This window comes from Temnothorax longispinosus, chromosome 1 (assembly GCF_030848805.1).
Source record: "Temnothorax longispinosus isolate EJ_2023e chromosome 1, Tlon_JGU_v1, whole genome shotgun sequence".
In the NCBI taxonomy this organism is placed as follows: domain Eukaryota; kingdom Metazoa; phylum Arthropoda; class Insecta; order Hymenoptera; family Formicidae; genus Temnothorax; species Temnothorax longispinosus.
The window spans coordinates 16,666,323-16,693,647 of NC_092358.1; the positions used below are offsets into that span (position 1 = coordinate 16,666,323).

At 38.0% G+C, this 27,325-nt stretch overlaps 1 protein-coding gene across 4 annotated transcripts; it reads right to left on the minus strand.

The window, feature by feature from the left end:
* Positions 1-25: 25 nt before the first annotated feature.
* LOC139812371 (uncharacterized) lies at positions 26-20,127 on the minus strand. Of its 4 annotated transcripts, XM_071777152.1 has the most exons (5): positions 19,597-20,125; positions 11,644-15,310; positions 10,585-10,750; positions 10,219-10,347; positions 26-10,127 (listed from the first exon to the last, which is right to left on the minus strand). In XM_071777152.1, the coding sequence occupies exon 5, from the start codon at positions 2,214-2,216 to the stop codon at positions 798-800; it is 1,419 nt and encodes a 472-aa protein (XP_071633253.1). In that variant the 5' UTR covers positions 2,217-10,127; positions 10,219-10,347; positions 10,585-10,750; positions 11,644-15,310; positions 19,597-20,125; the 3' UTR covers positions 26-797. The 4 variants fall into 4 exon arrangements, with proteins under 4 accessions (XP_071633253.1, XP_071633245.1, XP_071633261.1 ...); XM_071777144.1 differs by having other exon boundaries at positions 26-10,347; XM_071777160.1 differs by having other exon boundaries at positions 26-10,347; positions 11,644-19,527; positions 19,597-20,115.
* Positions 20,128-27,325: the final 7,198 nt, after the last annotated feature.

Below are 27,325 nucleotides of genomic sequence, written 5' to 3' on the forward strand. Positions count from 1 at the left end.
CGACATGCCTCTTCTTGCAAGACCTTTCATATTATTGTGTGTCGTGTCGACAAGATCGTCAAGTCTTCTCGCAGAGAGTAGATATTCATTATGTACGCATGGCTCTGTATTCCATGTTTTTCAGACCGAATGGTGAGTTTCCTAAAGGATCTTATAAATAAAAATATTTTACAGTATTCAATAAAATAACTTTTCTATGACATTTCTTGTACATATATAATAAAGTAGAATATGAAACTTTGTGACTCACATTTAACGTAAACTTATTCAGTATTATGAGTTGGAGTTGGTTGGTCGAAGAGTGTTATTGTTTATGTTATGTATAATACAATCGCATTGATTCAAATGTAACTGATTCTCAATGTATTTAAATATTATTTATGTGTAATATTCAAAATATTATATTAATAACGAAGTATGGAAACAAATTCGAAAATAAGAAAAAAATTTACAACAAACCATTCGAATAATTATATTAAAGTCATAATGATGAATTCATCATTACGTTCACCTGATGTTTCATCGGAACTACTGAAATCTTCATCAGTATTGCCACTTCGCCAGTAAGGCATTTGGTAGAATTTTACTTTGATTGCACTCGTAGGCACAGCAAAAGTTTCGAGACTCAACATCGAACACTTGAAAACCCCTACAGAAGTTGATGAAATTCCAACGTCGTAAAAAGGATCAATACGACGAAATTTTTTAACAACCAAGTAATAGGTTCTTTGAAATGTCAGAATATTTACAATAATACAAATAGAACCGTCTTTCAACATGCAACAATGATTGTGAATTTAAAGACCTAATGTAAATTTCTGTGTCTGTAACTCGGAATACTGCTGTGCACCAGAAAGTTCTTTTGGAATTGGACCAGTGTTGTGTTTTTTACGAACAGTCACTAATTTGCTAGTTTGGTGGTCTCGAAGTGATTTTCTGTTTAAATTTCTATCATGGCAGTTTGACTCTTCAGCCTTCCTGCGCGCAATCTGTTGCAAAGGAAGGTGAGGTTTTTTGCAATATCTTCTGAAAATACGCATGTTATTTTTATATGCGAGGGCAGAATATAACTCAAGAGGACCTAAAATCTTAACATCTTCTACAACGTGTAGAAGTCCATGAACATTAAACGACATAAAAGATATTCCATAATATGTTGGACACTTTCTTACATACAAACGTAAAGCGAGATCTGCAACCCTTAACTGTTCTTTAGTCAGCGAAGCAGAAGATAAACAGCGCAATGCTGTGTGCAGAAGCAAGAAGTGTTGATGTAATTCATCCGGCAAAACACCATTCAAAATTACTGGCCCAGTATAAAGAAGAAAGTGTAGAATTTCGGTTGCTTTATAATTTGGATACTCTTCAATCGGTCTTGGTGGTCGATTAAAGTCTCTCGGATAATACTGGACCAGATAAATAAGCCTTGCTGAAATTTCAGCCACTTTGGAACTTGGAAGTCTACTCGAAATTGAATACTGACCGCTTACCCACGCTGACATTAACTTTTTCCCTATACCAATATATAGCAAATGCATGCTTTCATAAGGCACCTGCCTGACCATACCGATTGGAAGGTGTGATAGCGGAGTGTCTCCTTGCTTATGATCTTTGTCCCGTTGTTCAGCATATTCTTTATCTGTGCGAGCAACATTATCAATTCCAAGAAAAACAGGTCGTCGTTCATGAAATTCACCGGACATTTTACATTTTGAACATGGATGGAAAGATGTGTGACCTTTGTGGTTCAGAACAAATGCCCGAGCTGGAGCATCGGCTATGAAGCATCTGAGGGCAATGGGCAATCTACTACCTTCAAACATTATTCCCCCATCTGAGATCACTGTATTTACTTCGACAACAAAATCTTGAAAGAATTCAACAGCACTAAGAGGTTTACGTTTTCCCCGATAGATACCAACAATTTCTGGTCTACTATTAGAAATGTTGGCAATTCTACATTGGATCGGCCAAATTTGGATTTGACCGGACTTGTCCAAGGTAGCACCATCGGTACTAAAGTCTATTTCTAAACATTCAGGAATCACGGCTCGTGGAACGTTCCGAAGACTGTTGGTTATTCCAGCTGTATGAAGATATTCTCCAGGAGGAACGTTTCTTAACTTGACGGACATGCGAGGAGTTTTCAATAGAGTTCTTACGTCCTTCGGGAGATATGAGAGACAGTTGTGAGAGCGCAACGTGTTTAGAATCATATTCCCTTGTACGTGGTTAATATCAGTCTTTATGAAACATGTTGCAAGTTTTTCTGTGAACGTAGATATATACTCTACACTATCCTCACCTTCGCTGTCTTCATCGCTGTCACTAACATAGGTTATACTAGCATCTGAAAAGTTTTGTTCACTCTCACTTAAACATTCTGAATTTACCACATTATGAGATTCGAACACTAAATTGGAATTACCTGGCTGTTCGCTAATCGCTAAATTATCAGTTGAAACAAGATGATCGGCAGTATCCCTAAGTTCAAGTATTTTATTATTACGATAACTGCGTAATAAATTGTTTGATGCCTCAATGCGATTGCGTCTCAATTCAGCTGCAATTCACTGACGTTGACGAGAAGAAATGTGGCGAAAAGCACGACGACTACAATAATTAGTATGTATAACGGACTGTTTAAGATGTTTCATTATATTGATGATATTTATATTGCAGATGTCAATCGCGGAGGAATTAATCAAAATAACATCGTCAAATCTGGAACAAAATATAGAGACATTAACGTTATTATATTTATTAAGTTATTATATTTTTAAAGTTTTTAGATAGACGAAAAATATATAGCTTTCTTTATGAGTATAAAAATACCTTATCTCATGCATTTCTGGTTTACAATATATTAATTGTTTATCATCAGTTTGTAGACTACAAAAGAACAGTTTCTTGCGTAATAATATTATTCAAGAATAGATCAAAAAGAGCTGAGAGAAACATATATAATCTGCAGGTGATAAGCTGTGATGCACAGGCAAAAATCGCAATTATACAAATTTATCGAGTCAAATACGCAAATATTGTGCACATCGTACGGAAATGTTTTTCTTTTGAATATATAATATAAAATCTAACTGCATGCATGAGTTTGTCGAAGAGAGGAAAATTGACAATGCGCATGAATTGTTTTGCGACAATCAAGCGATTATATATTTTAGGTTATAATATAAAATATTTATTGAAATGCATAAAATATAAATATATTAATATATTTTAGTGTTGCCTCTTACCTGTTAACAGAAAACTTCTTGAAAGGTATAATCTTTTAAAGTCTCAATCCTGCACGTTAAAATCGAAACTCGCGCAGTTGCTCGTGCATGCAATGCAGTTGCTTCATGAGAGCGAATTAGAGAGTCTCGCCTCGAGGAGAGAGTGGCGCCAAGTGGTGCCAACAGGTCACGTGACACTGATTCAGCTTGATATCAACCAATCATAAAATTCGGGACTCTATAAGTTATGTGAACGAGGTTCTTCACTAACTTTTGTTCCCGCACAGGGGAGCCACTGTGCCTGGTAGCTAACGGCGCAAATTTCAAAGCAGCGAAAGGATAAAAAAGAATTGTGATAATAATGAGTGGCGAAAAATACGCAAAGTGGTTTGTGGAAAAATTAAAAAAAGATCTCCGTTCTCGGGGAGCAAAAGTAACGGGGAAAAAGAAGGATTTACAAGATCGGTAAAATAAATCGTCAATATAGGTTATTATGTCTAATATACTCTTTACCCGGCGAACCAAATTGTAACAGAGTTATTTCAATTAATGAATGCGAACAAACATTATCGATTGACATACAGTCATAATATTTTTATTACAATACTGATTTTTCCCATATGTTAACAATTAGTGTTTGAAACTCGCGCGGAATACTACCAATTTTGATATGGTGCTGCACTCTATGCTAGCTTTCACTGAAGAACCTCACTGCGTGATATATGCCAGTAGCCAATCAGAGAACGTTTGTTACGTGACTTTTTGGCGCCTCTCTCTCCTATATTAGAGGCTTTTTCTATATTGTAGTTTTGATGCAATGTTCGTCAAAACTCGTTAGTAACAATTTGGGATAATAACACTGACCGAATAATATGTTAATATAATATAATTATATATATGAAACAATTAGTTTTATTACTAAAATCATTTAGGGAAGTGAGAAAGCTCTATTTATTGTAACGGCTGAAGATGGCTCAAAATTGAGCCGAAACGTATCGAATGCTGTTTGGAATGTGAAGAGGAATAATAAATTCTATTGAATTTACGCCCCAGGATCGGCGTCTGGCCCTTACTGCCCTGACTTCTCATTTATTAAAATTATTTAAATAATATTATATAGGTAATAGTTATAACCTCTATGTTGTGCATATGTCGAATTTATTATCCGTCATTATATTGAATAGTTGTGCCGACATCAATCTTAATTGATAGTCTTGATGCAATGTTCTTCGTCAAAACTTTAATTTCAGTAACAATTTGGAATAATATTACTAATAGGACAATGTTAATATATATACGAGCAAATTGCATTACTAAAATCATAGTTTTTAAACATATGATTTTCTATGTGCGACGCGTATTGCACTAGGTACGGCACAGGACCAGCAAACAAATCCGACAAGGCTTGCCGTTTCTGTGCTTCTGCACGTTTGGCTATCTGGGTTGGTGGCAAAATTGAACGTCGCGTTGTCGCCGTGTATGAAATACAAAGTACGAAACTCCGCGCGTATTATTTGGCTCACCAATAGCGGGCCAGGACATAGTGTCCAATAACTGTCTGTCGATGACAAGTTTCCTTAAAAAACGCACATCATCCTGTATATGTTTTTCAAAATGACGCGTCCAATTGTGCATTCTGTACAGGATGCCGCGCCGAATGAGCTGGGTCGTTATTATTTCCAGGTTCGATTGAAAGACTTTGTAAGTCTGCAGGGCTCTGGCTATCGTCGTTCCTTCATTTTAAAGGCGGAGCGCGTCGAACGTTAGGACCTCCTCTATGCGCGCGGTCTGGTGGCGCTGTACATAGTTAGTGGCGTATTGGACGATGTCGCGCAAGTATTGTTGCGCCTCGTATCCGAGACGCCGCACGGTTTTTCAGCCGTCCACGAAACCGCGGCACACCGCGTACGCCGTGAGGAACCCGGAGTCGAAAGGGCGCGCCATTTTAGTGGCCGTATTGTATACTTGTATACTTGGCTTATCAAGTGGTTTGATACCGTCGGGGACGCGTGGTGCGCCATGTATCCGTAATACATTAAATACTAATACAATTACGTACTAATATAATTATATTTGACCGACGCCTCCTCATTCCAATCAATATTTAAAACATGAAGCTCGTAATTCTGTTCTTTGTTTTGCCATGGAGATGTTGAGATACCAAAATTATGAAGTCTTTGTATTAAAAAATCAAAAAATGTCAAATACTACAAACTCTTGTAGCGAAAACATGAAGCTCGTAATTCTGTTCTTTGTTTTGCCATGGAGATGTTGAGATACCAAAATTATGAAGTCTCTGTATTAAAAAATTAAAAAATGTCAAAAACTACAAACTCGTGTAGCGTAAATTTAGTTAGCGATTACTTTACAGTACAGGACAATAACAGATAATACCAGAAATACTCGGGAGTGAAACCCGTGCGGTATCTCTCCAATTTACCGCCAAGTTTGATGGATCCTCTGAAGAGCGACGAAAGCGAGTCATCGCCGCTGCCGTCAAGTTTTACCATTACGGCGTCGTTCGTGCCGTCGTCGAGCGCTACGTTGTCGGCTCGGTGTATCTGTACAACGTCGACGTGTGGATGATTCACGTCGACGATGGAATGGATTTTCTGCGCGACTGTTTTCCTTAGGTGCATGCCATGTTGAAACACGTAACACGCGCTATTTTTATCCAGCATAGTCTGGCGAAATTTATCGTCGCCAATTCTTGCGACATTAACGTGGAAAATCGCGCGAAGTCTTTTTGCATGACGCTATAGAACCGGTTTACGTCGAATTGTAAGTATCTCAGGCCGGTCTTGGCCGTTTCGCACGAAGGGTCGAGTTTTTGAGCGGCTCGCGCCACGACGAGCATCACAAACGCCGCCGTGATAGCCGGCAAGCGACCGTCCTCCGGCATTTCCTGGAAGAACTCGCTCTCGTCGGCGATTTGGAACAAGATATGTAATTCGTGATCGTCGATCACTCCCAAGTGGAACTCGTACCACTTTTCGGTGGCATGAGCTTTCCTTGGGAAACGCTAGGGGTGGTGGTACTGTCGCGCTATCGTCGTCGTCGTCGGGGGGGCAATCGCGCGTTTGGGAACAACGATCTTTTTGATAAATACTTAATAAGTTTGGTATTTAGGCATTGTTGGATTTTGGGTTTGGCGTAAATTTTTGCAAAACAGTTGCATTTAAAGGGTTCTATCGTGCGACAGCACATAACGATAGAATCAATGTCCGACGTAGCGACGAGGCCGTTACCGCTTGGTCCGTCAAATCGCTGTCAGTCGCAGCGAGTTGTCGTCGCCGCTGCTGCTGCTGCTGCTGCTGCTGCTGCGACTTCCATGCATTTCCGCTCTATTTTCTTTGGCAATGTTTACGTGGATACTTTCGTCGTCGTCGTTCGCCTTTTCTTTCTTCTCCGGCTTCCTTCGTGCACGGAGTTCTTTCTCTGGTTCTTGGCGAAGGCGGACGATCCGGCTGTTCCGCCGCCGGCGCACGACGCGGAGGCTCGCGCGACGTTTTTTTCGCGACGGGATAATATTTTTGAAGGAACGACAAGTCTTTCCGCGTTGATCGTTGTTGCTTTTTCGCCGAAGACGACGACGACGGGATGTCGGTGGTTTTCGACGCCCTGGTTCTCGCGAAAGATCGCGAAATCTCCTCCCGCGCCGAGTTTTTCGCGACAGGATAATATTTTTGAAGGAATGCTGCTGGCGAAGATGTTGTCTTTTGACGCGTTGGACTTGACGTCTCAAGACTTTGTCGGATGGGGAATCGGGAACTTCTCCGAAATGAACCGGAGAATAGTAGGGTTCGAGCAGGGGCGAGGAATCGGGGTACCGGGAACCACGCGGTAGGAAACGGGTAGAGAAGGCGAGTTAAGAGGTGGTTGAAGGTGAAGAGGTGGGGAAGGTGGTTCCTCCGGCTGAGCGGGTGGAGGCGATGGAGTTCCGAGTCGCGGAAGACCGGCGTTCTCCCGTTCTTAACGGAGGAACTCTGATACTAATTTTTTTAGATTTCTTTGCGCTTGCTGGTTCCGATGCCTTTTTTGTTCGAGGATCGTGCGGAGATTCCGTCTTCGAGGGAGTGGAACTTTCGGGTCCACTAAAATAATTTTATTTATGCAGTGATCGATTTTCTTTAGACCCGCTCGGAAGTATATAAAAAAAGGAAATCATTACGAGCTTAAGGTGACAGCGAACCGACCGAGTTCGCGACGAAGACGCCGGGAGTCAAAAGCCGACAAGTCAGCCAGACCCGCGACAACGCCAACGACCGCCGTGAATCCAATGCCTACGCCGATCGATCCAAACCCGCGATGATAATAAACTCGTTATACTTAATAAACTCCCGGGGATCCGATAGTTGATAGACCACTTTTAAAATAAAGGGATAGAAAGGGGAACGATAATCCGGAAAAGGAGAAGAAATACGGGATTTACTACTTGATGACTTGTTGAGCACTCGTGCCTTGTGTGCCTAGGCTCGGATGAGTTAGAGGGGAGCTTCTGTGGATGCCATTCGATCTTGAGCACAGAGTTTGATTCCGAATTGCAACTAAAGCTTGAGAGATTCTGATACTTGAAGACAGAGTAGTGGGCTGAAGCTTGGAGAGTAAGACTAAAGCTTGAGAGCCTTGAAAAGACTGAGAAGCTTGAGGGCGAGTGCCGCAATGTCGGGGTTTATTTAGAAAGATTTTAGGAATGGAAGGGGTGGATTTTGTTGTGGGATGTGTCTAATTTTTGTTTAGAGGATTTTTTGTTGGCGGGATGTTTCTTACCCAAGAGGTGGATTTTTGAGTTTTTGCTTATCCTGGGGAGTTAGATACGGTTATTGATTTTTACGGCTGTTTATTGATGAGTCTTCTCGTAAGGCCCCTACTGTCTTTTTGGGGGTGCAACCCATCGCTTCTTTCAGTGACTCATCTTGTTTTTTCGATTATCGCCGATTTTTTTTTATTAGGCTCTGAGTCCTTTATTTATCTCGCGATCTTGTTTTTGTGTTAACAGATGATGCATACCTCTCAATCTTAATTGTAGGTTCAATGCAAACAGAAACCTCCGCCACGTGTATTTACAGGCACGTCTTAGGGCTTGTTCCTGTTTGTCGGAAACATTATACGAGCAATTTTAGAAAGCTCGCTTGATGCAATAAAGATCTTTATCAAACTCTGTCTGAGATTAAGGTCTCTTTGGCGCGTCGTGTCGCCGGGTTTATAGTTATGGACTAGAAAAAGCTGACAAAAACCCGATCACGTATGCCCCGTCTCTTGGTAATTCGTCGTCTGGAAGGTCGCTTTTAGTCGCCTAAGCAAATAGGTAGTTTGATTATGTTCCCTGAATTTTTCTGGATTGGTTGAAATTTCTTTACAAACAATAAACATGTCTCTTATCATAACATACGGTGGAGCAGCTCCTTTACGTTTAATGTTTAAAATACAAACTTTTAATGCACAAGTTATTGCTTTCTGATCTATTTCAAGATTATCAATCATTATATTTAGATTTGTTAATTTTGATACTGCACGGCTGTAAAAGATGTATTCATTTCCAATTGGTTTTTTTTGTTTAAGCTTATGACCAAATCATTAATCATGTTAAATATTAGAAATATCAAAGATTTAGATTTATTTAGTTTTAATTACTTGTGTGGTCTAACTCTTGGTATTGTCACTAAACAGAAAATGGATAAATCACCTTTTTTCATATTTTTTACACCTTGTAAAATCTGATCATCATTTGTTAGTATTGAGATTATTTTTCCTAGGAGAATTCCAGGAGGATATCTTTGTATATAGTGAAGGAATAACGAAAAGATTATTAACCGTATTGATCATTTTTATTTAACAGCGAAAGAAAAGAACTGATACTTATATGAAACGATGTATAAAATAAACGTGGCGGTACGTGAAAGTGATACTGGAAGAATGAGCGGGATAAACGCGCGGGAAGAGACACCGAGCGAAGACAAAAGATGTGTTACGCACATATAATCGCGCGCGCGCATGAAAACGCATTATGGCGCCCTTACATTAACGCTCTGTCGCAACGCAAGCTTGAAGTTACATATTAATGAATGAAAATACAAACACAGAATTTAATACTTAATAGTTAGTAATAATAAACATTTCTATAAATTTGTTTCCTGTATAAGAGCTTCCCATCCAATACTCAAACCTAATGCTGATGCCATCTTCTTTTTGAATATTTCTTGAGATAATATTCTAGCAGTATGCACAGCAGCCCTAGGATATGAGTATTTACTGTCTGTTATAGTGTCATCTGCTTTGGGAAAATATACTGCAATTTTATTTTTGCTACTAGTCTCAAATGTCTTATTTTGTCCTTTATATATTGTTTTCATGGTATTACTTTTTTCCATCAATCGCAAATAGGGTTTTAAAGAGCGCGAAAAAAACATGAAAAATAAAAAAAAAGTTTTTTTCTGGCTTTTTTTCTTGCCAATTTTTCCGATTTAAAAAATATAAATTTTTTTTTTGTAGATTTTTGGTTTAATGTATTTTGTCTTATCAAGATTTAATTTTTGCATTTGAGTTCAGCAGACTAGACTATTGTAGAGTCTATCATTATCCTGAGAACGATTAATTAAAGGTAAAAATAGGTAGTTATAACATGTGTAAAACAACAGAACATAGAACAGACTTAGAAGTTGACTTCAACTATTTATTTCTTATAGTAAAAATAATAAAATATTGATGAAATAAACAAAAGAAACAATACTTGTCACAAACTTTGAAAATACGTATGCATTACATACATATGGTTAACAAAATAAAAATAATACTCTTGTGACTTAGACATCAATACTATCAATAGCATCATATATAACTTTGGCAATACTGAGTACTGGGGTACTGGTCCACTTAACTATGTTATTTCTTCGATATCTGAGGAGATACAAAGCCGAGGACATAAATACATGAGACGAGAAGGACGATTATTGCGTGCAAATAAGGACATTTATCTTCTACAACTTACCGCTGCTTCCGCTTTACTTTTATTTTCTTTCTCTTTTTAAATAATGTTTTCTGCCTCTCTTGGTAAAAAATCGCCATCAAAATATGGCGTCGAAAGCCAACTATCTTCCATGGCTTGTTCTAAGATGTCCTGCATACAAAAGTTTCATTTGTATTTCTGTCTCAAAATAGAAAAATGCATGCGCAAAAAGTGCATGTAAAAAAAATGTCTGCAAATCCTATGTTTAGTGCTATAAATGTAACAAAAAATGTCTAGCTTTACCGCACACATTAATTTAAGTCTCGTTTGACACCGATACGATATCGCGACACAACGGAAACAAAAGAAACTACTTTAAAAATCCACGAAATGCATTTTTCTACTAACCTTATAATCGAATACAGTTTTTTCGTCCACTCTTTTATTCAACATTTGCTTGTACTACTTCTGCAATCTCTCAGACTCTTTTATTTTTTGTTCTGCCGGATGACAGTAAAATATATAATTTTGTCCTTCGGCAGGTAGACAAGCCCAATTGTGAATTCTTGTGTACCTGTAATTTTACATTTTCCTTGTTTTATTATTATTATTTGTTCAAGAGCGCGCGGTGGCGCGAGATAGCGCGAGGTGGAAGACGACCACAAGAAAGACACAGCACGTGACACGAAAAATAAAGTTTAACAATGTCTATATTTCTGAATATCTACAAGTATGTACACTGGTTCCCTTTCAGGAAAAAGCCGCAAGCGATAGCGAGCACAAGCGTCCGCGTGGCAAGACGGCGAAAGCAAGCGCGCACAAAGTAGCGGTAAAGCGGTGTAGCACAGCGGTCGTGTAGAAAATTGCGAGGCGATAAGCGAGCGTAAAGCCGAAAAGCGGATAAGCTCTTCCGCGGCGCAGCGGCGGTCTTTTATCGTTTCGGAGACGAGCCTCCCTCCAGGCTAATTGCCGATAATTTCGGGGAGGTGATTGGCCACCGGCGGCCTACGTCACCGTTTCAAGTGACGACCCGAGAAGATTGTTACATATTTGCGCTCGCTTTGTTTGTAGCATGAATCTTTCTATTGTGTGAGAGTGGTGGCTTGACTTTGTTTGTGCCCTCTGTCAGCTGAGGCTATGTTTGCAAGCAATTAGCGAACTTTCCAGAACGCGAGCGATAGAAAGATCCATGCTATAATGCTGAACATTAACGTCGAGGAATTTAATGTTGACGAGGCTGCTTGAAAAGCGATTGCGATACCGCGTTGGATATTTTATCCTTTTGATTGCTAAAATGCATATGAGTTGCGATGACTTTACATTTACTTCCTGAAAATTACGAGATTTTCTGTGGTGATGTTGCATGATTTCAAACATTATTTTTAATATACAAAATTTATACTTTAATAACCAGCGACATTTGGTTTTTACTATCATAATCAGTGGGAATATTTACGGGAATCTTACCCACTGAGTTATCAGTCATCAGACGTATACTCTGAGGTCTCTGAGTCTGAATCTGACCAATCACTCTTTGATAGTGGAAGCTCCAAATTCAAATTCCTATGCTCCTCGTCCAAAGAAACATCACTAGCACTTTCCACATTTGGATTTAAGTTCTTAACTTTTTTAGGCAACAATGCATTTGCAGCGTACTAAACGGCGTACTGAACTTAATTAATAGCTTTGAGCTTTTCTACCCTCTCATTCTTAAGTCTATTCCTTTTTTTGGTATGAATAGAGCCTTGAATGGACCAGTTTCTTTCACAGCCAGCCTATGTAGGAGGGATAGAAAGTAAACGAGAAGCCAGGGGTTTCAATGGTTGGGTTGCACATAAGCCTCCCCACCACACAGTAGGCTCTGAAGTAAATCCGCTGATTCCCATAAATATTCCCTGTGGTAAAACCTTGTACCAGTTCTATAAGCAGCAAGGTCTGCCATCAAGGAAGCTTTATCGAGACCAAGATGTATACATTGTTTACTTATGAAATCCATTGCTGAATGAATTTCGAAACTGTTCAATTTTTTCCTCTTAAAACGAGGGTCAAGTAAATTTGCTGCAAAATGGACCTCTAAATTGCAGTGATACAATCTTTCTGTAATTGCTTTTTGTACAGCTTCTTGTTCATTATGATCAAGTGGAGTAGATGGCAATAAATCTTGCGTACTTTTACGCACATTGGAAGTTACTTCTGGGACAAGTGACAATATAGCTGTATCGCCCTCAACTTTTTTGATTGCAGTATGCAAAGAAGCTAAAAAGTCATGTACAATCTTGACCGTGTCCCAAAACTCTTCATCATCTAAAACATTAGATCGGACATATCTAGGAATACAATCTTTCAGTTGTTCACATATCACAGTTTGTTGTAACGCAGACTTATTAACTATAGTAGTGATTCTAAACATATCACAATATAACACCAACGAGTCTTGGGTGGAAGTTTCAGAGTTATGCCTTGATTTTATGCCTTGATCAGCTTGTTTGCTCTGAAAAGTAGCCAACACAACTGTTTTTTTCTTTACAGTTTTAATCACACTTTTTACTTGTTTCTAAAATGATGACAGAGATGGTTGCTTCATGATGTCATTTAACAGCAAATTAAGAGAATGAGCACTACAAGCAACTGCGCATATATGAGGAAATTTCTCTAAAACTAAATACCAAGCTGCTTTCATTATTGCAGCATTGTCTGTTATCAAGACGAAAAATTTTTTGGGGTTAATATCATAGTTAGTCTCACAGTCTTCAATAACTTGGATTAGTTCTTTACTAATAAAAGCAAAATTTTCCTTTTTCTGGCCAGGGTTAATATTTTTTATAAAAACTATAGCAGGAGTTGATATTAAGAAATTTACAATACCCTCAGCCCTAACGTTAGACCACCCATCAGTCATCAAACCACACATCAAGGCACACTGCTGACTTCAGTTTATTTGAAGCACTTGTCATAACCCTGCTGTATTCTGCATTAAGTAAAGGCGTTCCAAACTCAAAAGAAGTAGGAAGAGAATAACTAAATCTAAGTTCATGAAAAGCTGCTTGCCAGTAGGGATTGCTAAACATAGTGAGAGGTGCTGAAGTTACACACATGGCCCGTGCCAAGAGCTCGTCAATTTTTTTTTCTTTTCTAAAGGAGTCTTTTCTATAAATGAGATTATAGAACTTTGGCTTGACATTACTGAGTGTTTATGAGATACTACTTGGTTCCCATTAGATGAAGATGAAGTACCAGAGTGCTTGTCACTTTCTGCTTGAGGGTCATCAATAATAATAATGTCACTTCTGTCACTCTTACTATGTTTCCTTTTCTTATTTTTTGATGCCTTTTTTAGTGAATCAATAGCTCTCTGTTTAATATCTTCCGGACAGATTGAGCACTGCTATGCCAAATGCCAACCATTTATCCTCGTTGCATTCGGAAATGAATAAGATACATATTGCAGTATTTGCATAATACAGTCTTCTTTTTCTTCCCTGTGCCATCACATTGTCCTTCGATGATTTTAAACTCTAGCCACACCTTGTCTTTCTTCGGGCCCATAATTAAATTCTGAAAAATAGAATTGTCACATTAGTCACCTAACCTAGCAATTTGTCATGTATGTGGACTGTTACAACTTTATAACGGGCATACAACCGTAAATAAACAATAAAAGTTTCTCCACAACACAATGTTTCAATACATCATAATTAAAGGGTGAAACTTACGTAATTCTTGTGAAAACCTCAATAAATTCCGGCTTCTCAACTTCTAGCCGCCTTGCGGTGCCTTCCCGGCGTATTGTTGTTTGTTTCTTGCAATGCGCGAGCTTCACATTGGGTCTGTTCTGCAGTGCAGCTGAAAAGAACAGACCCTTTGTGTGTGTTTCACCGCTAGGAGCGGCACTTGTGCATCCCAGCGCTTCGTGTTGCCTCGCGCGGCTCGCGCCACCAATTCAAACGCAATTACGGCTAAAAATTATATTTTTCCGTTTTTTTTTAAAGAAAAAACCCGGTTTTTTTCCGTGGTTTTTTTCACAAAATATATTTTTCCTGCTTTTTTAGAACCCTAATCGCAAACCTAACTCTAATTTTTCTTATCTATGAATATTATTAATATCATAAAATCTGTTTAAATCATCATCTGCTGTAATTTGATATATCATCCGAAAACCCGGTGTAACGTCGATGTTATCGTCCGAGTTGTGTCGAGTGTTTTTTCTTTTTTCTATAATGTGATGTGGGATCTTACTTTTCTTTGCTAGCTCTCTAGACGGTCGTTATTCCAGTCTCAACATTGTATGTATTCTGAGATTCGTAGTGAAATCGGTCCATGATTATAGATAAATTATCGAAAAATTTATTTACATTTATTTTATTGAAATTCATAGCTCGGGAATGTGCGTAAAAAGAGTTCTGAATTCCGCCTTAAAAAGGTTGTAAGCCAGTGTTACGTCACGGTTTGAATAAAAATTAGAGATGATGCCAACCACGATATAACATAGTTATTTTCTCCTTTTAGCACTACCTCGGCGTATTGAAAAGAAGCCTTTTCTTTTATTATTTCGGGGAAGTCTGCACACACCGATTATATCCCAGGACTGGCGAGAGGTGTCGTTATTAGAACGGTGCGTGGAAAGGATGGGGAGTAAATATCTTATTCTGTAGGGTACAACAGTTTATTAAGCAGAAATAACTTGGAAACACCTTATTTATTTCATATATTTATTTATTTGATAGCCGGAAACCGGCTGTGATTTACGGGAATTGAAGGAAAGTAATAATAAGGTAATTCGAGAAAATGTCCAAAAAGTCATGAACTATTATTGAGTTTACTAGCTTTGTATAGTGTTTATTTTAATTAAGTACGCATGCGACGGAAAAGGTAAATTGATGGTTGGATTGGATTTATAACACTTGTGTTTGAATTTAGTAATTAATCTGATATACAATCTTCACAAATTTTGGGAATTAAAGAGGGATTACAATTTTATTTTTCGCTCAGATATATTAATAACGTATGTTTAGTTTACTATCGCTATGCTGGTTTCCTTGTAGGAGAAATCCCCTCGTGAAATCGTCAATGACTATTCGTCAAGTCTAGCAAGTCAGCCGGCGCAGTTCTCAGGCAATCTCAGGAAACAGGCCCACTGAAATTAGTATGATGGATTGAAAGAACGATTGAAAGTACGATCGAGAATAAAACTTGAAGGATTAGAAAAATAATTAATTGTTCCGGCTGAGTACGCGGTTTTTATATGGCAACTTTGAACGCTAGCCGAATTTGCTGTGTTGCGATTTGTTGGTAGGCGAATAGAGGGGCAATTTTGGGAGGTTTCTCCAGCTGTCATTGGTTAAAATTATCTAACTTGCAGAGGATTCCGAGGACACTTAGATCATTCGGCAAATATTTGCGACTGGTAACCTGAGTATTTTTCTCGCGTTATCAGTTGGACGCTTCGTTGCCGAAGATGAAACCAGATCTTTTTCTGTTCTTTGATTTCTGCCGATATTTCCGACGCTGCCGAGTTGTGCTTAAATTACTATCTATTGTATGGTAAGTTTCGGCAGAAGGCGATTGCGACGTCCGAGTTACTTGATTCCTTTATAGATAAATAGAATTAAGATCGAGACAGAGGCAAATGTTTTAAAATGAAAGACAATTAATAAATGATCAATTTTGAAGGAAATTTTGGAAAGAATGCGTGACGTCACACCAGTTTATACTAGCAAGCTCGGTTTTATTCCATTTTTCGGGCTATTTCAATTTAGTTTGGCTAGCAAACTGGATAGACAGATCTTTCGCAGATTTTTCGTGCTTAGTCCAAAATATAGGTTAACTGAAGTTTTTCAGTAAGTTTTGGGCAAATTGTTTTTTCTGTTTTTTATTAAATACTCTATTGTGAGGATTGTGTACCCTACTTGTAATACTTTTTTTTACGTAATGCGCTTACGAAATGGTTAAGCATAACGTGGCACATATCATATGAAGGGATACTGTGTCTAGCTTGGTGTCTAGTCGTCAAGAAACTTCATCTGGTTATACAAACCCTATTTTCGGAATTTTGGAGTGTACGAGCTACGTAGATGTGTGTATAAGGTGGGGTGAGAGAGCGATACTTAATGAGGGAGATTTAGTATATGTCAATTATATAATTATAATAGAACAGTTGGTTCATACAAAGGTGCGCATGGTATGCAGCACAAAGTTATGATACATATTGTCATATGAATAAACATTCAACTCAATATAAACATGAATCACATTTGAGATATAGGATCTAATCTGAAATTATAATGGCTTAACCCTATTCAGCTGCAAGGGCGTAAATCAAGCAGCAGTGATATGCAGAATCATTCTGCATATCACTCAATTCCATTAAACATTATTAAAGATGAAAACTTGTTAAACTCGAAGGACTATGAAATAAACTTAGTTCAGGCAACGTAGGCGAAAACCATGCGTTATTTGGAAATTTGTTCTCGAAGAATGAATTCACTTGAAACCTTTTGAAAAGTGTTTTTCTACCATTAAATGGAAAAGTTTACCTATTTATTTCATGTGCTCTTACTTATTTTTGGAAAAAAACGAAAAAACCGATTTTTTTAAGAAAAATGTGAAAAACTGATTATAATTTTAAAAATGTTAAATGTATAATTATATGAAATTCATAGGTAATGTGTTTTCAAGGTTGCTGAATACGAATCTGAAGTAAAATTTTCAACATTATAAAATGGCGACTCAAAAAGGCGGGTAAAAAGCACTTCCAACAATTACGGAGACTGTTCTGTGGGAAGGCGCTTCGCAAACTGATTTCCTTTTGTTAAACTCAAAAATATATGTGAACGATTCTTAAAACAAAAGAATGGGCGCGTTCAGCAGACTAAGCCGCTGAGTAGCAGTCGAACGTGATTGGCTCTTACTTTTAGAACCAACCAATCAACGCATAGTGTTGATAAGACGAACTCAACAGTTGTGTCTGCTGAACGCGGCCAATGTTAGAAAAAGGATGGAGACAGCGTAGCATTTGTTTGCAGCGAGCACCCGCTTACTCGCACGCTGCGATTCTCCGCGCGCGAGCCGAAAAATCCTATACAGTTTATAGCACTCCCCAGGAAATTCTACCCCTGTTTTATATACAATTTTTTAAGATTTGGTCAATTATTTCCCGAAAAGTTGGAAAAATACCGGTTCCAAAAAAGATCGGTAACGAAAAATTATACACTTCATATCACTTCCCGGAAAATTCTACCCCTGTTTCATATATAATTCTGTGAGATTCCGTCAATTATTTCCCAAAAAATTGAAGAAATTAGAAAAACCGGTTTCCAGAAGATCGGTAACGAAAAACTATACACCCTATAGCACTCCACGGGAAATTCTACCCTTACTTCATATACAATACTTTCAAAATCGGTCCAATAGTTTCTAAGATTACCCCGAACAACAGTACAAACGACAGTAAATACGACTTTTTTTACTAAATTGCGTGTAGCCACTAAAATAAAAGTTCAAAAAAATATTTCCCATATACAGTCTTAAAGTTTAAGACCCAAGCTACAACATCCCATAAGTTATTTTCTCAAAAAAAAAATGTTTTTCTATTACTTTTTCGACTTTGAAAATAGAGAAATTTTCATATTTTCTGGTTCGACATTTATTTTTATGTACTTTTTTGAAAAATACACCTGCTTAATATTTTGTTTTTCAAATAAAACATGTATCATCTTAAAGTACATATTTTCAGCTTTAAAAAACCCTGTTATTAAATTTCAATATCTATTTCCTAAGCAATAATATCTGCAGTCAAACTTGTTGATCAATTTTGAAATAACGAAATTTCAAGAAAACCATCAACTTTGAGGTCCCAACTTTTAAAAAATAAATTTTTGTAATTTTTTTCACTTATTGCATGTTATCAGCACATATTTTAAGAATATAATGCTTTAATTTAGAAGTGAAAATCTGCAAATTTAAATAAATGGCAATGATATTAGTAAAATAAGTCAAAAATTTCACATCGCCTCTCTTCAAATTCGATTTAAATATACTCAAAATACTTTCTCAATTTTTCTAAACCACTTGAAAATTAGTAAATTACGTCTACTTTCGAATGCTTTTTGTAAAATTTGATTCTATCGATCCAATCAAAAGTTACAACTCTTTTTAAAAAGTGCGCGCACGCCCGCGTACTGTGTAGGCGGCTTCACACGGGACGGCATCGACGCACTTTGAAGCGTTAATTAAAAAATTATTACTCCTACACATATTAATATTAAGAAAACTTTAGATATGTTTCTTTAGTAAAATGTTCTCCTCTTTCGATTGGCATGGTTTATTTTTTCATAAAATTAATGTTTTTTTAGTTATACTAAAAAAATCGATTTTTTCGGTATTTTTTGTTAAATAAAACATTTAGCACAGGGTTTACGTTGGTAAACTTTTGGGACATGTTTTCTGAAACCCAAAAGAACACTTTCCAAAAAAGTTTACTCTTCGAGGAGAAATTTCCAAGTGTTTTCCTACATTGACTGGACTAACTATAAATGAATTCTAATTAAAGAAATCAAGAATAATATCATTTTAAGTTAATATTCATATGGAGTACATTAATCTGAATGTCAAGTCATTAAATTATAACGCAAGAATGTTATAGTGATTTTTAAAAGAAGTGTAATCGTAATCTAAAGGATATTCAATCATCGATAGATTGAGCTAACATCACAGTATTTATCATACATTAAACCATGCACATATCAAATACATTTGATTACATGATTCACGCAGATGCATCATTACACATCAGAACATACACGTATCAATTACAATTGATTACATGATTCACGCTGATGCATCGTTATGCATAGTAATTAATCGCGTTGATTAATCTTATACTTACAAGTAAGAAGATATGAAAAAATACGAACGGTATTTTGGAACTCGAAAGGTCGCCAAAGAAATGTGAAATCAACGCAATACAATACGAATATCATTAAAATTGATAATGACTGAGTTTCTGTCACAATAATGAAAGTCATAAGGATGAGAACCGTCTGTTCTCGCAATCTCTGTTCGTACATAAGAGAACTGAATGTTCTCAGAAGATCTGGATGAGATCGATGTCATGCGCATGAATCGTATGAGTTCGTTATGAACGATGTTTCTTCCCAGTGAACACAATGCAACATGTAACGTACAGGTTAGTTGTAATTTCCTACTCAACAATATAACACACGTGTTACATTGCATTTATATTGTTGAGTAGGAAATTACAACTAACCTGTACGTTACATGTTGCATTGTGTTCACTGGGTTATTGAAAGTTGAACTGTTATGAATCGTATGAGCTCGTTATGAGCGATGTTTCTGCAACCAAGAGATATAGTTACTTCTCAAACTCACATCTCTGGTTTCATAGAAACATTACTGAAATACCTTATTGAAAGTTGAACTGTTCTCGGAACAGACAGAGAGTTGGCTCTCACGGATTTGTGATGTCAGCGTCGGCATTACAAACTTGGCTTTCATTGACTTGTGATGTCAGTGTCGACATCACAAACTCTCCTGTTCGACCGCAGATGCTGGTCATGACACGTTGTCGTGAAGAAAGAGATCCTTGTATGAGCTCTGTATTTGATTCAGAGGATGTAGAGGGTCGTCAACAGCCTTGAGGTGTCGGTCAGACAACGTTTGACAGTAATTGTAAACAATTGCTTTACAATTTTATAACTCAATCAACGGACTCGACTCGAAATTATAAACGTGTGACCGGCCCGAACTTTCGAGAAAGAATGGCGAAAACCGACGCGCTGAGAAACGATCGTCTCTTCGTCTTCTCCGGCCACATCGCGGAAAATCGGAAGTGCGCGTTGGAGACAACGCCAAGCGCCGCTTGGTTACAACGCCACGAGTCGCTGTAGAATTGATTTATCGACATAGTGGTTGATACAATGGCGCTCTGCCTCTCCTCGCGATTTCACAGTACGCGGTTATTTCAAACATGGAGCAATTTGCAGCTGATCCGCTTGGAATGTACTCTGTCTTTTATGTTTGGCTTTTACGTAGCAATCGCGCAGTTGCTTCCATCTTTTGCACTAATTCCAAATTATTCTCTTGTTCTGTATTTAAAGAAAATTACACAACTTTACTTTTTCAGATCGCAACTCGAAGTTATTGTATTATACACCGTTTTAAACTGAATTTTGAGAGTGCAAGCCATCGCTTCTTCCAGTAACTCATCCAGTTTTTTGATTATCCTTCTTTTATTAGGGCTATTAGTCTTCGACCTTTTAGAATTCCTCCAATCAGTATTTGAGGCGTCGATCGTGACAATAAACGGTTAGTAAAATCGGCGTATTGGAGAATGGAGCCGGAATTTAGTAAAATTAAATAACTTATGTCAACTTATTGTCAATGAACTGCGTGTCGAATATTTTTCGTTTTTGAAACACCGTTCTAGTTTTGTTAAATTGATATATATATATACCTATGTTCGGTCTAGACACCGATTTTTTAACTAAGTCGTATTTTAAAACACTCACAGCAGTAACTATCGCATAAGATGGCATTTCACGTGTATTACAGCATAGTCTGTTTATTATTAGAGTATGGAATAGACAAAAGTCATGATCTGGAGCATAGCACCTTTTACAAGTATACGAAGGCATTCTCGTGTTCCGGTTTTCATGCAAAAATAGCGTCATTCTTTAACAGATTAGTGAGTGGTTTCGCAAATTTTAGAGAAATTCGTAATAATTTGCGGTTATATTCTGCTAAGTTTAAGAATTGTTTGATATTTTTCGCGTTTTTTGGTCGAGGTAAGTGTTGAACGGCCTCAATCTTTTTCAGATCAGGTTTCATTTCTGCTTCAGATATGACGTGACCAAGGTAGGTTACTTCTTTACATAAAAACTCGCGTTTATCTGGCTGTAGACGCAGTCTTGGCATGGAATGCCCCATATACTTTTTTTTCTAGGGTTAGTTCTGCTATATGTATATATATATACAGAGTTCAATATCCAAAATGGTCTGGGAGTTGTTTATACACTTTCAGTATATAAGAATAATAGCTAGTATGGAGACTAACATCATATTATTTTTTAGGAATTGGTGTATGCTGAATTTTGTGTTAGCCATTATATTTGCTTTATACATACACAGAGAGAAAGGTTTCTTTAGGTTTATGTTTTTTTTTAAATTTGATTTTTAATCGTCTTTTAACTTTGAGTTAGTTCTGCTATATGTATATATATACAGAGTTCAATATCCAAAATGGTCTGGGAGTTGTTTATACACTTTCAGTATATAAGAATAATAGCTAGTATGGAGACTAACATCATATTATTTTTTAGGAATTGGTGTATGCTGAATTTTGTGTTAGCCATTATATTTGCTTTATACATACATAGAGAGAAAGGTTTCTTTAGGTTTATGTTTTTTTTTTAATTTGATTTTTAATCGTCTTTTAACTTTGAGTTAGTTCTGCTATATGTATATATATACAGAGTTCAATATCCAAAATGGTCTGGGAGTTGTTTATACACTTTCAGTATATAAGAATAATAGCTAGTATGGAGACTAACATCATATTATTTTTTAGGAATTGGTGTATGCTGAATTTTGTGTTAGCCATTATATTTGCTTTATACATACACAGAGAGAAAGGTTTCTTTAGGTTTATGTTTTTTTTTTTAATTTGATTTTTAATCGTCTTTTAACTTTGATTTGATTTATTAAATAAAATCTCTACCTTCTATTCGGGCAGCACCTTTATATGCAAAAGAGGTAGTCGGCGTTTCCTGCCCCTTGTTCGGAGAATGAATACGGCCTCTCTTTGCGCCTGGTAGTGAAGACTCGTTGGATCTACGCGCCAGGGTGATACGACGCTTAATTGACGGGTGGTACTGATGGCCCCGTATGATCGTTATGGAACCGTCATAGACAGTCATAGAAAATTCAAGAGGCTGCCTGTTGTTAAATGACAATCGAAGATTATCAATATCAAACGCAATCAACAACTAATAGACCACAGCACGATTGACACCGTCAACAATATCGTAATGTAACAATGACCTTAAAACCTTTAATCTCAACTCTTCCAATCATTTTATAGACAAGGGCAATATTTTATCTGTTAATTCACATCCAAACACTTAGTGCGTGCGTAAAGTCGCTAGGACTTACAGTTGCGATTTAGATTGTTTGTTTTGTTTCATTGTTGTGATCTTCACCGGACAACTGGGTTCCCGAGACGTTCCCGCCCGAGGTTCGTCCGCGGTTCTTGAGTGGTCTTGGTAGTGGTTTCTGTCGGCACGGTAACTTTGTGGTAGCACTTGACGCGTACAGAATTTAGTTTGATTGAGCAGAAAAAAAACAACGAGGCGCATCGAGACTGGCGATGATTATTTTTGAACTGTGCATGATGTCTCGCTGTCGTGGTTTATATAAGGTTCGAGGAATGGACTTTGTCATGGGATGTGTTCATTTTCTAGTGATTCATCTTGTTTTTCCGATGGTGACTTTCGTTATTGATTGATAAAAAAATGTTTATATTTTGGATTGAAACGTTAAGTTTCAAAATAGGTGATAGTGTGAACAGATGAAAGTCTCTATTGTCTTGCGTTTATTTGGACAGTATCTTTTATTATCTGGATTGAATTATTTTTCAGGAATTTTGTTTGGGAAATCTTTGACATACGGCGGTGCCGATTATTGACCGGCGGTAGCAGAATTTACAAGTAGATGGACTTTATTTTGTTTGACTTTTTAGGTCTGACAAGGTTATCTCTCATGATTTCACGATTATAAAATAAATATTAATAATGCTCGACAACCTTTATTTTTTAATTATAACTCGATTCTTATTCCAAAGATAATTCTATTAGGTTCCTATGAAAGAAGGAAATTATGGAGTCCGCAGGACGTAACATTTCTCCTGACGTATAATGGCCGTGGCATATAGATAAGAAACTTAAGCAGTAAGACTTAAGCAGTAAGCAAATTGATTAATCAGTCAACTATTCTCGAAAACTTAAGATAGTTACCGGTCAACTTGTTTACTGCTTAAGTTTTTTTTGTGATGGTTTTTACTGCTGTTATATAAGATGCTGCCGTAAAAATGCCGCAGCACCTTCTCGAATTAATCTATGCATGATAATCCAATGACTTCGACATGTCAATCGATGGATTGATATGATTGATGACTGTAGTTTAAATATAATTGACGACTGTAGGTTGAATATATTAAATATTACAAGATTTTTAAAATTTATTTTTTTACATTTTTTAAATGTTACATTTATACCGAATAATATAACTGTGCAAAATTAAATGAACATTAACATAATTATAATGAAATGGCCGTCGCGTTTTTCTTCAAGTACATAAGAAAACTTAAAAAATATGTCCAATGAAAGATCTAAAAAGAGTTCTTTAAAAGCTTTCAGCAAATTTCTAATAAAAGGAATCCTGAAACAGATAAATACAAAAAAACCCCTAAAAAATTCTACTAAAACAAATTTTTCTAAAAAGAGAATTCTGTGTATAATTCTTAATACTAAAGTAGATAGATCAAAGCAATTAGCAAAGTACTTGATTATGTATTAACTTTATTATATAATTAATTATGTATATACAACAAATTTTATTTAAAAGGATATTCTAGATCGCTACCAGATTTTCGCAGAAAAAGGAAATTGTGGAGTTCGCGGGGCGTAACAATTTTTTTACATCAGTATGGTGTTTTTTCACTCTGGTTTTAAGTTGCATTTTTGTTTGTCCCACACATATTGCTCACAATCTTTGCAAGAAATTTTGTACATTACGTCACTGTGAGACATCAAATCAAGTTTGTCTTATCCACTTTCAATACATTTAAAAAAAATGGGAAGAAGAGTTATTTAGGAATTATGTTTTCTAACTACTTCAAAGAATTTTGTAGAAATGGTTTTTACATAAGGGACAGTAAGGAATTTTTTGTTTCTCGTTTAGCATTTTTCTTCTTGCCATAAAAATGCTCCTGTTAAATCTACAATTAAAAGTAGAAATATAAACGGAAGAGAATACTCGCTATGTATAAAAGAATTTGAATAATAAATTCCAGGTCCTTGTAGTAGAACCGAAGGGTAAAATAAATAAAATCTTGTCCACTAGTAAAAAAATGACACATTGTAAGAAAGAAGACGAGAGTGAAAATTTAAATATCATAATCATGACATCGAAGAAGTTAAGACGATTATTAACTTCAATTTTGATAGTCAAATGTAGTCTATTATAGAATAAATTACAGATCTCGAGAATGTTAAATTGTTCAGGTGAGGCAACAAAAAACTATTATCTACATATTTAAAATAAAAAGGTAAAGTAAAGGATTTGTGACAAGTTGTAACGATGCATTCCGAAAATGCATCATTTTCGGCAACTATCAGCCGGATACAGCCTGACTGAATAACTGCCGGACAAGAAAAGGCGTGAAAAAGGCGCCCACTTTATTTTTAAAACCCTCCGCGCATTGAAAAGTCGTGAAAGATTGACCGAACGCCGGTCTCTGCTCGTCGCTTCGAACGGAAACGAGGGAGTGCCGCCGAGCGAGATTGCGGCGCCAGGGACCATAATTCCGTACCGTTTCGATCGCGTGCCCTGGCATCTCGCATTTGCCGGTGAAGGCATCGGGATCCGGCAGTTCGAGGGCGTATAAAAGACCGTAGTTTTCGATAGCAATCAGGTTTACTGGCTAGTAGCTAGATCTCATCCGACCTTCCGCTGAACTCACATCCTGTATCCAATCCAGAGAATAAAATACCATCGGGGTAGAGTATTCTTCGTCTGAGTATTCCGCCGACCGTTCTCGGCAATCGACACGACCCGAACCTATTCCAGATACTAGCTCCGAGTAGATAAGAAAACAGGATTGGAGTGTTTCCTGTCTCTGTCGAGCATTCTCAGCAATCGACTTCGACCGATCCTACCGTGCGACACCGTTGTATAGTGGTGGAGAAGTTTCTGTCTTTGGCGTGCATTCGTGGTCACAGCTATCAAGCGCACTAATCGATCACCCGTTTTATCATAACAAACGTCGAACGTATTTCGTGCTGCCCTCGTGGTCACGGAACGCATCCGAGACTCGCTCAAAACGCGGAAATACTAGCGCTCGCGGCTCATACATCGCCATGACCACCGATCCGTACGTCATTCTTACCCACCGGGGGACTATTTAACATCAAATCTGCAATGGGGGCAAGGTGTGGACTGAACTATCCTTGCATCTCTTCTGCGATTATCTATCGAATATCAACTAATACCTTGTATATTTAGTACACGCGATAGCACAGACCGAGAGATCAACACTAAGATCTGCGCCATGCGCGTCAAAGGACCGCCACGTGAAACACACGACAACTACCGCTAGAGCATGATTGTTACACACCGTACATCCGCGTTTCTTCCGCGACACTCTTTCTTATGTAAATGTATTACGCGTAATAAATCACTTATTGTAATTACTGATACCAACGTCTACGTGTCTCTGGATCTACCTTTTGGAACCTGAATTCTGACGAGTTTGTTCGCGTCTGAGCAGAAACTGGTCTGTACCGAGAGACACTGAAGCGGTTTAATTAAAGGATATCAAGACAGAAGATATATTGGCTGAGCTCATTATCAAATTAGAAATTTTCGGCATTGAAATCGAATGGGCATTGGATGATCTGAGCCGTCCTATGAGCACGTTTATGTTCCAAAACCTGAACATGTTCCGAGCGCCGTGTACCAAGAGTGCGGCACCCAGTGCACTAACCATCCTGGTGCAACCACCTGAAATTGCGTCACTCGAAGAATCATACGAAAAAATTATGAACCAGTTTCGCAAGTGGAGCTATCCTTTTGATTAAAAAGATCCAACAGATTCCGTCTTGCTTTTTTTTATAAAGACTTGACGAATTAAAAACTGAACCGTAGCTACTACGCAGATTTCCCAAGTTATTGAAAAAAAGCTTTGCTATGCACATTGAACAACAGTGCAAAACTCAGCGGGCTACGCTGAAACCAATTCCGACCGCTGCCGTCACTTACAATTGCAATAAGTATTGCTGGCAATATTTATAAGCAACAAGGGCACACTCGTTTCGATTGTCAGCGCATCCCACGTAAGTTTTGTTCACAATGTGGCAAGGATGGAAGACTGAACAAGGAATGCCACCCGTTGCTGGGAAATGCCGCTCGGGACGGGGAGAAAGCGGCCGCACCCTTGTCCAACCAGTAAAAATATACCGAGATCGCATCTAGTCGTCAACGCCCGTCAACTCCAGCTGTTGGATTTTTCTGTAAGAGAAACTTTTGGCCAAGTGCACCTGGCGGACGGGATGAGCACTTCGATCCAGAGTTTTGTCACGTCTCCTCATTCTAGGATAAACTATTACAGGTCCCAGATACTGCCCATGCTGGATAACGAAATGCTGGTAATTTTCGATTTGTGGACCAGAACATGGTATGCCATGCCGCTACTGCCGATAATGTTATACCGAGACACGCCACATTTGCATCTGGTCAGGCTAGCGCTGGCCACGCCGAAGCGGATCTTATGCGAGGAGCTCGCCCAGTTCCAGGACTTTCCTCTGAGGACCGACAGACAGGATTAAATATGTCATTCGCGTAAAAACGGAGGTACTCATTAAACAAAGGTACCGGCCACGGAACCCAGCTATTATAGATAGGTTACTGCCTGTACAGTTTGTGTGCGTGGTTTCTCCACCGACTAGTGCGCGGCATCGCCGCCAAATAGTTCGTCAAAAGTGCTTTGTGGTGAAGGCACCCGAAACGTTCCTTAAGTCGCACGGGTGATTACTCGTGCGTTCTCCCCGCTCCACTGGAAGAAGCACGACTCCAGACTCTGATTCGCCAAGGGCGCTAAACCGCCACCGTCAAGAGTGATCTTCCTGTTCACTAGGTGAGCCCGCCTCCGATCACTGTTTTCGCATCGCGTTCGCGATCGTCGTCTGTCTCGTGATCAAGATATCCGCCGCTCGACCGCAAGATCTCCGTCGCAAGAGCATCTATTCGATGCTCGTCAAGATTTCCGTCTCGCGTTTGCGGCAGACAACAGACGACTCAAGATTTCCGATCGAATCGAATTTCGACAGTGTTAAGTGACAAGGATGTTCAACGTCGA

Bases quoted from the DNA above. Each gene is read 5' to 3' on its own strand.
- LOC139812371 (XM_071777169.1), bottom strand. From the start codon at position 2,216: ATGATTCTAAACACGTTGCGCTCTCACAACTGTCTCTCATATCTCCCG.